At 43.2% G+C, this 13,923-nt stretch overlaps 1 protein-coding gene across 3 annotated transcripts in view; it reads right to left on the bottom strand.

Moving 5' to 3' along the window:
• Positions 1-13,923, bottom strand: part of LDB3 (LIM domain binding 3) — a 256,017-nt gene that overhangs the window by 97,228 nt on the left and 144,866 nt on the right. The window contains exon 9 of one of the 3 annotated variants that reach the window (XM_063958827.1): positions 8,740-8,745. The exons of the other annotated variants lie outside the window; for them this stretch is intronic. Within the exon in view, the coding sequence (XP_063814897.1) occupies positions 8,740-8,745 (6 nt within the window). The remainder of the gene's footprint in view (positions 1-8,739; positions 8,746-13,923) is intronic. 3 annotated transcript variants of the gene reach the window in all.

The following is a 13,923-nucleotide window of genomic DNA, read 5'->3' as shown; positions in this document are numbered from 1 at the left end:
TCGAGTCAGGACCTGCACCTGATCGACCACCTGTTGCAACGTATTTTGAGGGGTATGCTCCATATTCCCACAAAATTTCAACAGGAGTATTAGGCTGCTGAATATGTTATGCACACCAGTGCCTGCAGGAAAGTACTGGTGTCAGAACTGTTATGCACTCCAGTCCCTGCAGGAATGCACTGGTGTCTGAACTGTTATGCAAAACAAATGGACTCACAGACAGACTGGGGAATATGACACAACGCACACAGAAGGTAATAGGGTAACAAAATACAGACAAGGTGAACAGAGAAGCCCAGAGGCTAAGGAACTGGGTATCTCCCTTGTATTAGAACTGCTCAGATGGGAAAAGCAAGATGTTGTGTTTTAATACGTAGAGAACCCGAAATGCTGTTGCTAAGGGCAACAGCAAAACCCTAAAGGGTTACCAACGGGTGTGGCAGTAAACTCCTTGGTCAGAGATGGAATGATAGACACAAGGAGAGTCTCCACAATCCTAATTCTCACTTGCAGTGCACAGGTTCAGCTTACTGCCACTAAACTGACCCCTGACACCTAGCACAGTGAGACAGGATTAGACAGGCAAGTCTTAGAATACAGCCGCAAACTTGCTAAGTTCACAGAGTAGTAACAGAACCCCAGCAAGCTAAACGACTGACTCCAGTCTTACTGCTAGGTCTGGATTGGCAGAGTGTAATACCAAATCCCCAGGCCTATTTGCAGTAAGCAACAAACAAATACAAAGCTACACAGTACTGGTTAACTTTCAGGAACTGACTAACCAACAAAGATTCAGCAGCATCTGCTTACCCTGAGAAGAGGCCTTATAAAGCAGGTGCTGTCCACGCCCCACTCAGACCTCACAGACTGTGAGCACAAAAACCAGCACCGGATCCCCTGCCGTGCACAGAGCCTATAACCACTGCACAGCAAAAGACCCGAACCGGAGTATCAGCTGCGCTCAGGTTACTCCGCTAGCACTTGTCTCCCGGTTGCCATGACGACGTGGCAGCACAGGGCAGGAGACCCTAACAATATGTGATATAGAAAGAAAGGTAGGAGGATATAAATACACATGACATACTGTAGGAAAAAGGTAGGAGGAGATACACATAACATAGAAAGAAAGGTAGGAGGAGACAGATACACATGACATAGAAAGAAAAGGTGGGGGGAGATAGACATGAAATAGAAAGTTAGGAGGAGATACACAAGACATAGAAAGAAAGGTAGGAGGAGACATACGTGATATTGGGGGTAATTCCAAGTTGATTGCAGCAGGATTTTTGTTAGCAGTTGGGCAAAACCATGTGCACTGCAGGGGAGGCAGATATAACATGTGCAGAAAGAGTTAGATTTGGGTGGGTTATTTTGTTTCTGTGCAGGGTAAATACTGGCTGCTTTTTTACACTGCAAATTAGATTGCAGATTGAACACACCACACCCAAATCTAACTCTCTCTGCACATGTTAAATCTGCCTCCCCTGCAGTGCACATGGTTTTGCACAACTGCTAACAAAATTCCTGCTGTGATCAACTTGGAATTACCCCCATAGAAAGAAAGGTAGGGGGAGAAAAATGTGATATAGAAATAAAGTTAATAGGAGATACACGTGAAATAGAAAGAAAGGTAGAAAAAGATACACATGACATAAAAAAAGAAAGGTAGGAGGAGACATACTGTATGTGATATTGAAAGAAAAGTAGTGGGAGATACACATAATTCAGAAGAAAGGTAGGAGGAGATAGATACATAGGACATAGAAAGAAAGGTAGGAGGAGACACACATGACATAGAAAGGAAGGTAGTAGAAGAGAGATACACATGACATAGAAAGAAAGGTAGGATGTGATACACATGACATAGGAAGAAAGGTATGAGGAGATACACGTAATTAAGAGAGAGGATATACGTGTGATACAGAAAGAAAGGTAGGAGGAGAAATATGTGATATAGAAAGAAAAGTAGGCGATACATGTGATAAAGAAAGAAAGATAAAAGGAGATACATGTGAAATAAAAAGAAAGGTGGGAGGAGATATACGTAATTTAGAAAGAAAGGTAGGAGGAGATAGATACACAGGACATAGAAAGAAAGGTAGGAGATACACATGACATGCAAAGAAAGGTAGGAGGAGAAAGATACGCATGACATAGAAAGAAAGGTAGGAGGAGATATTCATGACACAGAAAGAAAGGAAGGAGGAGATACACATGACATAGAAAGGGAAGAGTATAGAAAATGCACACAATATACCATAAAAAGAAGATTCAGGAGAGATACACACAATAAAAAGTTCAAATAAAAGGCAGAGGAGATACATGCAATATAGACAGAAAAGTAGGAGATGTACGTCATTTAAAAAGAAAGGTAGGCATAGATAAGGTACATGTGATATAGAAAGAAAGGTAGGAGGAGATACATGTGATATAAAAAGGAAAGTAAGAGGAGATACAGTGCATGTGATATAGAAAGAGAGAAAGTATGAAATACACATAATTTAAAAAGAAAGGTAGGAGGAGATAGATACACAGGACATAGGTGGTCATTCCGAGTTGTTCGCTAGCTAGCAGTTTGTAGCAGTCGAGCAAACGCTAAGCCGCCGCCCTCTGGGAGTGTATTTTAGCTTAGCAGAGGTGCGGACGAAAGGATCGCAGAGCGGCTACAAAAAAAATTGTGTCATTTCAGAGCAGCTCCAGACCTACTCAACGCTTGCGATCACTTCAGACTGTTCAGTTCCTGTTTTGACGTCACAAACACGCCCTGCGTTCGCCCAGCCACACCTGCGTTTTTCCTGGCATGACTGCGTTTTTTCGAAAACTCCCTGAAAATGGTCAGTACACACCCAGAAACGTCCACTTCATGTCAATCACTCTGCGGACAGCAGTGCGACTGAAATGCTTCGCTAGACCTTGTGTAAAACTGCATGAGCCATTGTGAAAGTACGTCACGTGTGCGCATTGCGCCGCATACGCATGCGCAGAAGTGCTGCTTTTTTGCCTGATCTCTGCGCAGCGACCGAAAACAGCTAGCAAACAACTCGGAATGACCACCATAGAAAGAAAGGTAGGAGGAGATACACATGACATAGAAAGAAAGGTAGAAGGAGATACACATGATATAGATAGGGAAGAGTAGAGAAAATGCACACAATATACCATAAAAAGAAGGTTCAGGAGAGATACACACAATAAAAAGTTCAAATAAAGGACAGAGGAGATACACGCAATATAGAAAGAAAAGTAGGAGAAACACGTCATTTAAAAAGAAAGGAAGGAGGAGATACAGTACAAGTGATATAGAAAGAAAGAAAGACAGAAGGAGATGAACGTGTTATAGAAAGAAAGGTAGAAGGAGATACATGTGATATAAAAAGGAAAGTAAGAGGAGATACAGTACATGTGATAAAGAAAGAAAGAAAGAAAGAAAGAAAGAAAGAAAGAAAGAAAGAAAGAAAGAAAGAAAGAAAGAAAGAAAGAAAGAAAGAAAGAAATACACATAATATAGAAAGAAAGGTAGAAGGAGATATATGTGGTATAGAAAGAAAGGTACAGGTAGTAGGAGATACACATAATTTAGAAAGAAAAGTAGGAGGAGATAGATACACAGGACATAGAAAGAAAGGTAGGAGCAGATACACATGATATAGAAAGAAAGGTAGGAGGAGATAGATACACATGACATAGAAAAGAAAGGTAGGAGGAGATACACATGGCACAGAAAGAAAGGTAGGAGGAGATAGATACACATGACATAGAAAAGAAAGGTAGGAGGAGATACACACGTAATTTAGAAAGAAAGGTAGGAGGAGATATGCGTGATATAAAAAGAAAGGTAGGCGGAGAAACATGTGATATAGTAAGAAAAGTAGGAGATACACATCATTTAGAAAGAAAGGTAGGAGGGGATACAGTATATGTGATATAGAAAGAAGATAGAAGGAGATGCACATAGAAAGAAAGGTTAGAGGAGATACATGTGATATAAAAAGGAAAGTAAGAGGAGATACAGTATATGTGATAAAGAAGAAAAAAGAAAGAAAGAAAGAAAGAAAGAAAGGATGAGATACACATAATATAGCAAGAAAGGTAGTAGGAGTCAAATGTGATATAGAAAGAAAAGTAGGAGATACATGCGATAAAGAAATAAAGATAAAAGGAGGTACACGTGATATAGAAAGAAAGTTAGGAGGAGACATGTGATTTAGAAAGAAAAGTAAGATACATGTGATAAAGAAAGATAAAAGGAGATACACATGATATAAAAAGAGATACACGTAATATAGAAAGAAAGGTAGAAATAGATACTTGTGATTAGAAGTTTAGAAGGAGATACACATACTGTAGAACGGGAAGGATAGAGAAAGTGCAAACAATATACCATAAAAAGAAAGTGCAGGGGAGATACACACAATATACAGTTCAAATAAAGGGTAGAGGAGATACATGTTATATAGAAAGACAAGAAGGAGATACATGTGATATAGAAAGAAAGGTAGGAGGAGATACAATACATGTGATATAGATAAAAAGATAGAAGCAGGTACAAGTGATATAAAAAGAAAAGTAGGAGGAGATACGCATGATACAGAAACAAAGGTATAAAGAGATACACATGATATAGAAAGAAGGTAGGACAAAATACAAGTGATATAGAAAGAAAAGTAGGAGATGCACGTGATATAGAAAGAACGGTAGGATGAGATACACATGATATACTATAGAATAAAAGTAGGAGATGCAAGTGATTTAGAAAATAGGGTAGGATGACATACATACTGTATGATATAGAAAGAAAAGTAGGAGATACATGTGATAAAGAAAGAAAGATAGAAGGAATAACCCGTAATATAGAAAGTTAGATGGAGATACATATTACATAGATAGGAAAGGGTAGAAAAAATGCACATAATATAACATAAAAAGAGGTTCTTGGGAGATACACACGATATACAGTTCAAATAAAGGGCAGAGGAGATTCACGTGATCTAGAAAGAAAGGTAGGAGGAGATACAGTACATGTGATAAAGAAAGAAAGATAGAGGCAGATACAAGTGATAGAGAAAGGTAGGAGGAGAAACATGTGATATTGAAAGAAAGGTAGGTCGGTACACGTGATCTACTGTAGAAAGAAAAGTAGGAGATATACGTGCTATAGAAAGAAAAGTAGAAGATACACGTGATATAGAAAGAAAGGTAGGTTAAGATACAAGTAATATACTGTAGAAAGTAAAATAGGAGATACACGTGATATAGAAAGAAAGTTAGGAGGAGACACATGATATAAAAAGAAAAGTAGGAGAAACACATGATATAGAAAGAAAGGTAGGAGGAGACACGTGATATAGAAAGAAAAGTAGGCGATACACGTGATATAGAAAAAGATAGGAGACACGTGATATAGAAAGAAAAGTAGGACAAGATATACATAATATGCTGCATTAAGAAAAGTAGGAGATACACGTGATATAGAAAGAAAGGTATGAGGAGATACACGAGATATAGAAAGGTAAAACAAGATACACGTGATATGCTGTAGAAAGAAAAGTAGGAGATACATGTAATATAGAAAGATAGATAGAAGAAGATACATGTGATGTAAAAAGGTAGGAGAAAATACTAGAGATGAGCGGGTTCGGTTTCTCTGAATCCGAACCCGCCAGAACTTCATGTTTTTTTTCACGGGTCCGAGCGACTCGGATCTTCCCGCCTTGCTCGGTTAACCCGAGCGCGCCCGAACGTCATCATGACGCTGTCGGATTCTCGCGAGGCTCGGATTCTATCGCGAGACTCGGATTCTATATAAGGAGCCGCGCGTCGCCGCCATTTTCACACGTGCATTGAGATTGATAGGGAGAGGACGTGGCTGGCGTCCTCTCCGTTTAGACACTTGATTTACTAATTTTGGGGAGCATTAGGAGTACTCAGTAGTGTACAGTGCAGAGTTTTGCTGATAGTGACCAGTGACCACCACTTTTATTTATAATCCGTTCTCTGCCTGAAAAAAGCGATACACAGCACACAGTGACTCAGTCACATACCATATCTGTGTGCACTGCTCAGGCTCAGGCCAGTGTGCTGCATCATCTATTATCTATATATAATATTATATATCTGTCTGACTGCTCAGCTCACACAGCTTATAATTGTGGGGGAGACTGGGGAGCACTACTGCAGTGCCAGTTATAGGTTATAGCAGGAGCCAGGAGTACATAATATATTATATAGTGAGTGACCACCAGACACACAGTGCAGTTTATTTGATATATCCGTTCTCTGCCTGAAAAAAGCGATACACACAGTGACTCAGTCAGTCACATACCATATCTGTGTGCACTGCTCAGGCTCAGGCCAGTGTGCTGCATCATCTATATATATTATATATCTGTCTGACTGCTCAGCTCACACAGCTTATAATTGTGGGGGAGACTGGGGAGCACTACTGCAGTGCCAGTTATAGGTTATAGCAGGAGCCAGGAGTACATAATATTATATTAAAATTAAACAGTGCACACTTTTGCTGCAGGAGTGCCACTGCCAGTGTGACTAGTGACCAGTGACCTGACCACCAGTATATAATAGTAGTATACTATCTCTTTATCAACCAGTCTATATTAGCAGCAGACACAGTACAGTGCGGTAGTTCACGGCTGTGGCTACCTCTGTGTCGGCACTCGGCAGCCCGTCCATAATTGTATATACCACCTAACCGTGGTTTTTTTTTCTTTCTTTATACATACATACTAGTTACGAGTATACTATCTCTTTATCAACCAGTCTATATATTAGCAGCAGACACAGTACAGTGCGGTAGTTCACGGCTGTGGCTACCTCTGTGTCGGCACTCGGCAGCCCGTCCATAATTGTATATACCACCTAACCGTGGTTTTTTTTTTCTTTCTTTATACATACATACTAGTTACGAGTATACTATCTCTTTATCAACCAGTCTATATTAGCAGCAGACACAGTACAGTGCGGTAGTTCACGGCTGTGGCTACCTCTGTGTCGGCACTCGGCAGCCCGTCCATAATTGTATATACCACCTAACCGTGGTTTTTTTTTCTTTCTTTATACATACATACTAGTTACGAGTATACTATCTCTTTATCAACCAGTCTATATATTAGCAGCAGACACAGTACAGTGCGGTAGTTCACGGCTGTGGCTACCTCTGTGTCGGCACTCGGCAGCCCGTCCATAATTGTATATACCACCTAACCGTGGTTTTTTTTTCTTTCTTTATACATACATACTAGTTACGAGTATACTATCTCTTTATCAACCAGTCTATATATTAGCAGCAGACACAGTACAGTGCGGTAGTTCACGGCTGTGGCTACCTCTGTGTCGGCACTCGGCAGCCCGTCCATAATTGTATACTAGTATCCAATCCATCCATCTCCATTGTTTACCTGAGGTGCCTTTTAGTTGTGCCTATTAAAATATGGAGAACAAAAATGTTGAGGTTCCAAAATTAGGGAAAGATCAAGATCCACTTCCACCTCGTGCTGAAGCTGCTGCCACTAGTCATGGCCGAGACGATGAAATGCCAGCAACGTCGTCTGCCAAGGCCGATGCCCAATGGCATAGTACAGAGCATGTCAAAACCAAAACACCAAATATCAGTAAAAAAAGGACTCCAAAACCTAAAATAAAATTGTCGGAGGAGAAGCGTAAACTTGCCAATATGCCATTTACCACACGGAGTGGCAAGGAACGGCTGAGGCCCTGGCCTATGTTCATGGCTAGTGGTTCAGCTTCACATGAGGATGGAAGCACTCAGCCTCTCGCTAGAAAACTGAAAAGACTCAAGCTGGCAAAAGGCAAAGCACCGCAAAGAACTGTGCGTTCTTTGAAATCCCAAATCCACAAGGAGAGTCCAATTGTGTCGGTTGCGATGCCTGACCTTCCCAACACTGGACGTGAAGAGCATGCGCCTTCCACCATTTGCACCCCCCCTGCAAGTGCTGGAAGGAGCACCCGCAGTCCAGTTCCTGATAGTCAGATTGAAGATGTCAGTGTTGAAGTACACCAGGATGAGGAGGATATGGGTGTTGCTGGCGCTGGGGAGGAAATTGACCAGGAGGATTCTGATGGTGAGGTGGTTTGTTTAAGTCAGGCACCCGGGGAGACACCTGTTGTCCGTGGGAGGAATATGGCCGTTGACATGCCAGGTGAAAATACCAAAAAAATCAGCTCTTCGGTGTGGAGGTATTTCACCAGAAATGCGGACAACAGGTGTCAAGCCGTGTGTTCCCTTTGTCAAGCTGTAATAAGTAGGGGTAAGGACGTTAACCACCTCGGAACATCCTCCCTTATACGTCACCTGCAGCGCATTCATAATAAGTCAGTGACAAGTTCAAAAACTTTGGGTGACAGCGGAAGCAGTCCACTGACCAGTAAATCCCTTCCTCTTGTAACCAAGCTCACGCAAACCACCCCACCAACTCCCTCAGTGTCAATTTCCTCCTTCCCCAGGAATGCCAATAGTCCTGCAGGCCATGTCACTGGCAATTCTGACGAGTCCTCTCCTGCCTGGGATTCCTCCGATGCATCCTTGCGTGTAACGCCTACTGCTGCTGGCGCTGCTGTTGTTGCCGCTGGGAGTCGATGGTCATCCCAGAGGGGAAGTCGTAAGCCCACTTGTACTACTTCCAGTAAGCAATTGACTGTTCAACAGTCCTTTGCGAGGAAGATGAAATATCACAGCAGTCATCCTACTGCAAAGCGGATAACTGAGGCCTTGGCATCCTGGGTGGTGAGAAACGTGGTTCCGGTATCCATCATTACTGCAGAGCCAACTAGAGACTTGTTGGAGGTACTGTGTCCCCGGTACCAAATACCATCTAGGTTCCATTTCTCTAGGCAGGCGATACCGAAAATGTACACAGACCTCAGAAAAAGAGTCACCAGTGTCCTAAAAAATGCAGCTGTACCCAATGTCCACTTAACCACGGACATGTGGACAAGTGGAGCAGGGCAGGGTCAGGACTATATGACTGTGACAGCCCACTGGGTAGATGTATGGACTCCCGCCGCAAGAACAGCAGCGGCGGCACCAGTAGCAGCATCTCGCAAACGCCAACTCTTTCCTAGGCAGGCTACGCTTTGTATCACCGCTTTCCAGAATACGCACACAGCTGAAAACCTCTTACGGCAACTGAGGAAGATCATCGCGGAATGGCTTACCCCAATTGGACTCTCCTGTGGATTTGTGGCATCGGACAACGCCAGCAATATTGTGTGTGCATTAAATCTGGGCCAATTCCAGCACGTCCCATGTTTTGCACATACCTTGAATTTGGTGGTGCAGAATTTTTTAAAAAACGACAGGGGCGTGCAAGAGATGCTGTCGGTGGCCAGAAGAATTGCGGGACACTTTCGGCGTACAGGCACCACGTACAGAAAACTGGAGCACCACCAAAAACTACTGAACCTGCCCTGCCATCATCTGAAGCAAGAAGTGGTAACGAGGTGGAATTCAACCCTCTATATGCTTCAGAGGTTGGAGGAGCAGCAAAAGGCCATTCAAGCCTATACAATTGAGCACGATATAGTAGGTGGAATGCACCTGTCTCAAGTGCAGTGGAGAATGATTTCAACGTTGTGCAAGGTTCTGATGCCCTTTGAACTTGCCACACGTGAAGTCAGTTCAGACACTGCCAGCCTGAGTCAGGTCATTCCCCTCATCAGGCTTTTGCAGAAGAAGCTGGAGGCATTGAAGAAGGAGCTAAAAGGGAGCGATTCCGCTAGGCATGAGGGACTTGTGGATGCAGCCCTTAATTCGCTTAACAAGGATTCACGGGTGGTCAATCTGTTGAAATCAGAGCACTACATTTTGGCCACCGTGCTCGATCCTAGATTTAAAGCCTACCTTGGATCTCTCTTTCCGGCAGACACAGGTCTGCTGGGGTTGAAAGACCTGCTGGTGACAAAATTGTCAAGTCAAGCGGAACGCGACCTGTCAACATCTCCTCCTTCACATTCTCCCGCAACTGGGGGTGCGAGGAAAAGGCTCAGAATTCCGAGCCCACCCGCTGGCGGTGATGCAGGGCAGTCTGGAGCGACTGCTGATGCTGACATCTGGTCCGGACTGAAGGACCTGACAACGATTACGGACATGTCGTCTACTGTCACTGCATATGATTCTCTCAACATTGATAGAATGGTGGAGGATTATATGAGTGACCGCATCCAAGTAGGCACGTCACACAGTCCGTACTTATACTGGCAGGAAAAAGAGGCAATTTGGAGGCCCTTGCACAAACTGGCTTTATTCTACCTAAGTTGCCCTCCCACAAGTGTGTACTCCGAAAGAGTGTTTAGTGCCACCGCTCACCTTGTCAGCAATCGGCGTACGAGGTTACATCCAGAAAATGTGGAGAAGATGATGTTCATTAAAATGAATTATAATCAATTCCTCCGCGGAGACATTGACCAGCAGCAATTGCCTCCACAAAGTACACAGGGAGCTGAGATGGTGGATTCCAGTGGGGACGAATTGATAATCTGTGAGGAGGGGGATGTACACGGTGATATATCGGAGGGTGAAGATGAGGTTGACATCTTGCCTCTGTAGAGCCAGTTTGTGCAAGGAGAGATTAATTGCTTCTTTTTTGGGGGGGGGTCCAAACCAACCCGTCATATCAGTCACAGTCGTGTGGCAGACCCTGTCACTGAAATGATGGGTTGGTTAAAGTGTGCATGTCCTGTTTTGTTTATACAACATAAGGGTGGGTGGGAGGGCCCAAGGACAATTCCATCTTGCACCTCTTTTTTCTTTTCTTTTTCTTTGCATCATGTGCTGATTGGGGAGGGTTTTTTTGGAAGGGACATCCTGCGTGACACTGCAGTGCCACTCCTAGATGGGCCCGGTGTTTGTGTCGGCCACTAGGGTCGCTAATCTTACTCACACAGCTACCTCATTGCGCCTCTTTTTTTCTTTGCGTCATGTGCTGTTTGGGGAGGGTTTTTTGGAAGGGCCATCCTGCGTGACACTGCAGTGCCACTCCTAGATGGGCCCGGTGTTTGTGTCGGCCACTAGGGTCGCTAATCTTACTCACACAGCTACCTCATTGCGCCTCTTTTTTTCTTTGCGTCATGTGCTGTTTGGGGAGGGTTTTTTGGAAGGGACATCCTGCGTGACACTGCAGTGCCACTCCTAGATGGGCCCGGTGTTTGTGTCGGCCACTAGGGTCGCTTATCTTACTCACACAGCGACCTCGGTGCAAATTTTAGGACTAAAAATAATATTGTGAGGTGTGAGGTATTCAGAATAGACTGAAAATGAGTGTAAATTATGGTTTTTGAGGTTAATAATACTTTGGGATCAAAATGACCCCCAAATTCTATGATTTAAGCTGTTTTTTAGTGTTTTTTGAAAAAAACACCCGAATCCAAAACACACCCGAATCCGACAAAAAAAATTCGGTGAGGTTTTGCCAAAACGCGTTCGAACCCAAAACACGGCCGCGGAACCGAACCCAAAACCAAAACACAAAACACGAAAAATTTCAGGCGCTCATCTCTAGAAAATACACATGATATGGAAAGAAAGGTAGGAGGAGAAACACATAATATAGAAAGAAAGATATGAGGAGATACACGTGATATGGAAAGAAAAGTAGGAGACACATGATATGGAAAGAAAAGTAGGAGATACACATGTTGTAGAAAGAAAGGTATGAGGAGATACACGTGATATAGAAAGAAAAGTAGGAGATTCACATACAGGGGCGTAGCCAGAACTTTGTGGGCACCATAGTAACATTTTGAAGAGGCCCCTGTCCCAATGCTTCTAGCAAGAGGCCTCTCTGAGCAATTATTAATGTTATGTTCTGTAATAGTGTCTAAGTTCATTTTCTGAACTGTAGTAGTGCCTTAGTTAATGTTATGCCCCATAGTAGTGCCTTAGTTAACATTATGTCACATTGTAGGGCTGCCAGTACACATTATGCCACACAGTATCCCCAATTCATATTATGACATACAGTGTCCCCAGTTCATATTATGTCACATTATAGTGCCCCCTGTTCATATTATGCCCATAGTTCTATTCTTCATATTGTGCCACATTACAGTGCTCCACTTCATATTATGTAACATTATAATGCCCTCCAGCATTATAGCAATTGTGAAAAATGTATATAACACATGTAACTGTGACAGAGATGGTGGCCACTCTCTGCTCTTTGCCCCATAGCAGCTGCACTCCCTGCACCTATGGTAGCTGTGCCCTTGTTCACATGATACAGAAAGAAAGGTAGGATGAGATACACGTGATATGCTGTATAAAGAATACACATGATATAGAGATAGTAGGAAACATGCTATATAGAAAGAAAAGTAGGAGATGCATGTGATGAAGAAAGAAAGATAGAATGAGTTACATGTGATATAGAGAGAAAGGTAGAAGGAGATACATGTGATATAGAAAGTTAGAAGGAGATACACATGATATAGATAGGAAAGGGTAGAGAAAATACACCCAATATACTATAAAAAGAAAGTTCAGGGGAGATACACACAATATACAGTTCAAATAAAGGGCAAAGGAAATACACGCGATATAGAAATAAAGATTGAAAGATTGTCCGAGATACACCCGATATACCATAGAAAGAAAGGAGGTATATACAATATATAAAATAGAAGGACAAGACAGACATGATTTAGAAAAAATGTCAGAGGAGATACATACAACATATAAAAGTCAAACAGGCAGAGGGGATAAATATGATAGATAAAGAAATGGCAAAAGAGACAGTGATAATATAGAAAGGGTGAAAGAAATACACACAATGGGGGTAATTTAGAGTTGATCGCAGCAGCAAATTTGTTAGCAGTTGGGCAAAACTATGTGCACTGCAAGGGGGACAGATATAACATGTGAGAGAGTTAGATTTGGGTGGGGTGTGTTCAATCTGAAATCAAAATTGCAGTGTAAAAATAAACCAGCCAGTATTTACTCTGCACAGAAACCATATAACAATATAACCCACCCAAATCTGTCTCTCTCTACAAATGTTATATCTGGCTCCCCTGCAGTGCACATGGTTTTGCCTGTTAACAAATTTGCTGCTGCGATCAACTCTTATTTAACCCCATTATCAAAAGAAAGGTCAGCGCAGATACACACAATACAGAAAAAAGTGGTTTAGAAGATACACGTGGTATATAAGAAAGGGCAGGGGGGGGGGCACACATGATATAGAAAGAAATCACAAAAGATATGTAGACAACATAGAAAGAAAGAGCAAAATAGATACATGTAGTAGAAAGGGCAAGGGAGATACATCCAGTGGCACAAGTACCGTGTGTGCAGCTGCTATGGGGCCCAAGCTGATTCCAGGGCCTGCTGCTTCCCTGCACCCAGTCATAGGCTGGATGCACCCAGTCAATGGCTGCCTCCAAGGCCCACTGATCCCCCTTCACCCCCGACCATGGTGAGAGCATCCACAACTGCTGATAGCAGCCCCGCACCTCCCACGTAGGCTGCAGCCACATGGAGGATCTAGAAGGGGGTGCGGGGGCCCTACCTGGCTGGCTCCAAGTCCCAGCTGCAGAGCAGTCACCAGTACCACAATTTACAGGTAATTAGGGTAGGCCTAATAGCGTGAAGTGCACGCCCCATCAGAGACCTCCCCCTCCCCTCCATCTTGCTCCTCTCTCTCTATCTCTTTCTCCCTGACACATTCACTTTCTCTCACTGACACTGTCTCTCTCTCTGAAACTGTCCCTCTCTCTCCTGACAATGTCTCTCTCTCCCTGACAATGCCTCACTCTCTTTCTGACACTGTCTTTGCCTCTCCCTCTCTCCCTGCTACTGTCAGTAGAACCAGAGGGCAGGAGAGGTAAGTACTGCAGAAACAGATGGCAGGATCAGGGCGCCTTAAAGTGGTCCTGGAGAGGTGGTGGAAC

Source organism: Pseudophryne corroboree, chromosome 3 (genome assembly GCF_028390025.1).
Source record: "Pseudophryne corroboree isolate aPseCor3 chromosome 3, aPseCor3.hap2, whole genome shotgun sequence".
Classification (NCBI taxonomy): Eukaryota; Metazoa; Chordata; class Amphibia; order Anura; family Myobatrachidae; genus Pseudophryne; species Pseudophryne corroboree.
The sequence above is the reverse complement of the archived record's forward strand: the minus strand, read 5'-3'. Positions and strand labels throughout refer to the sequence as shown.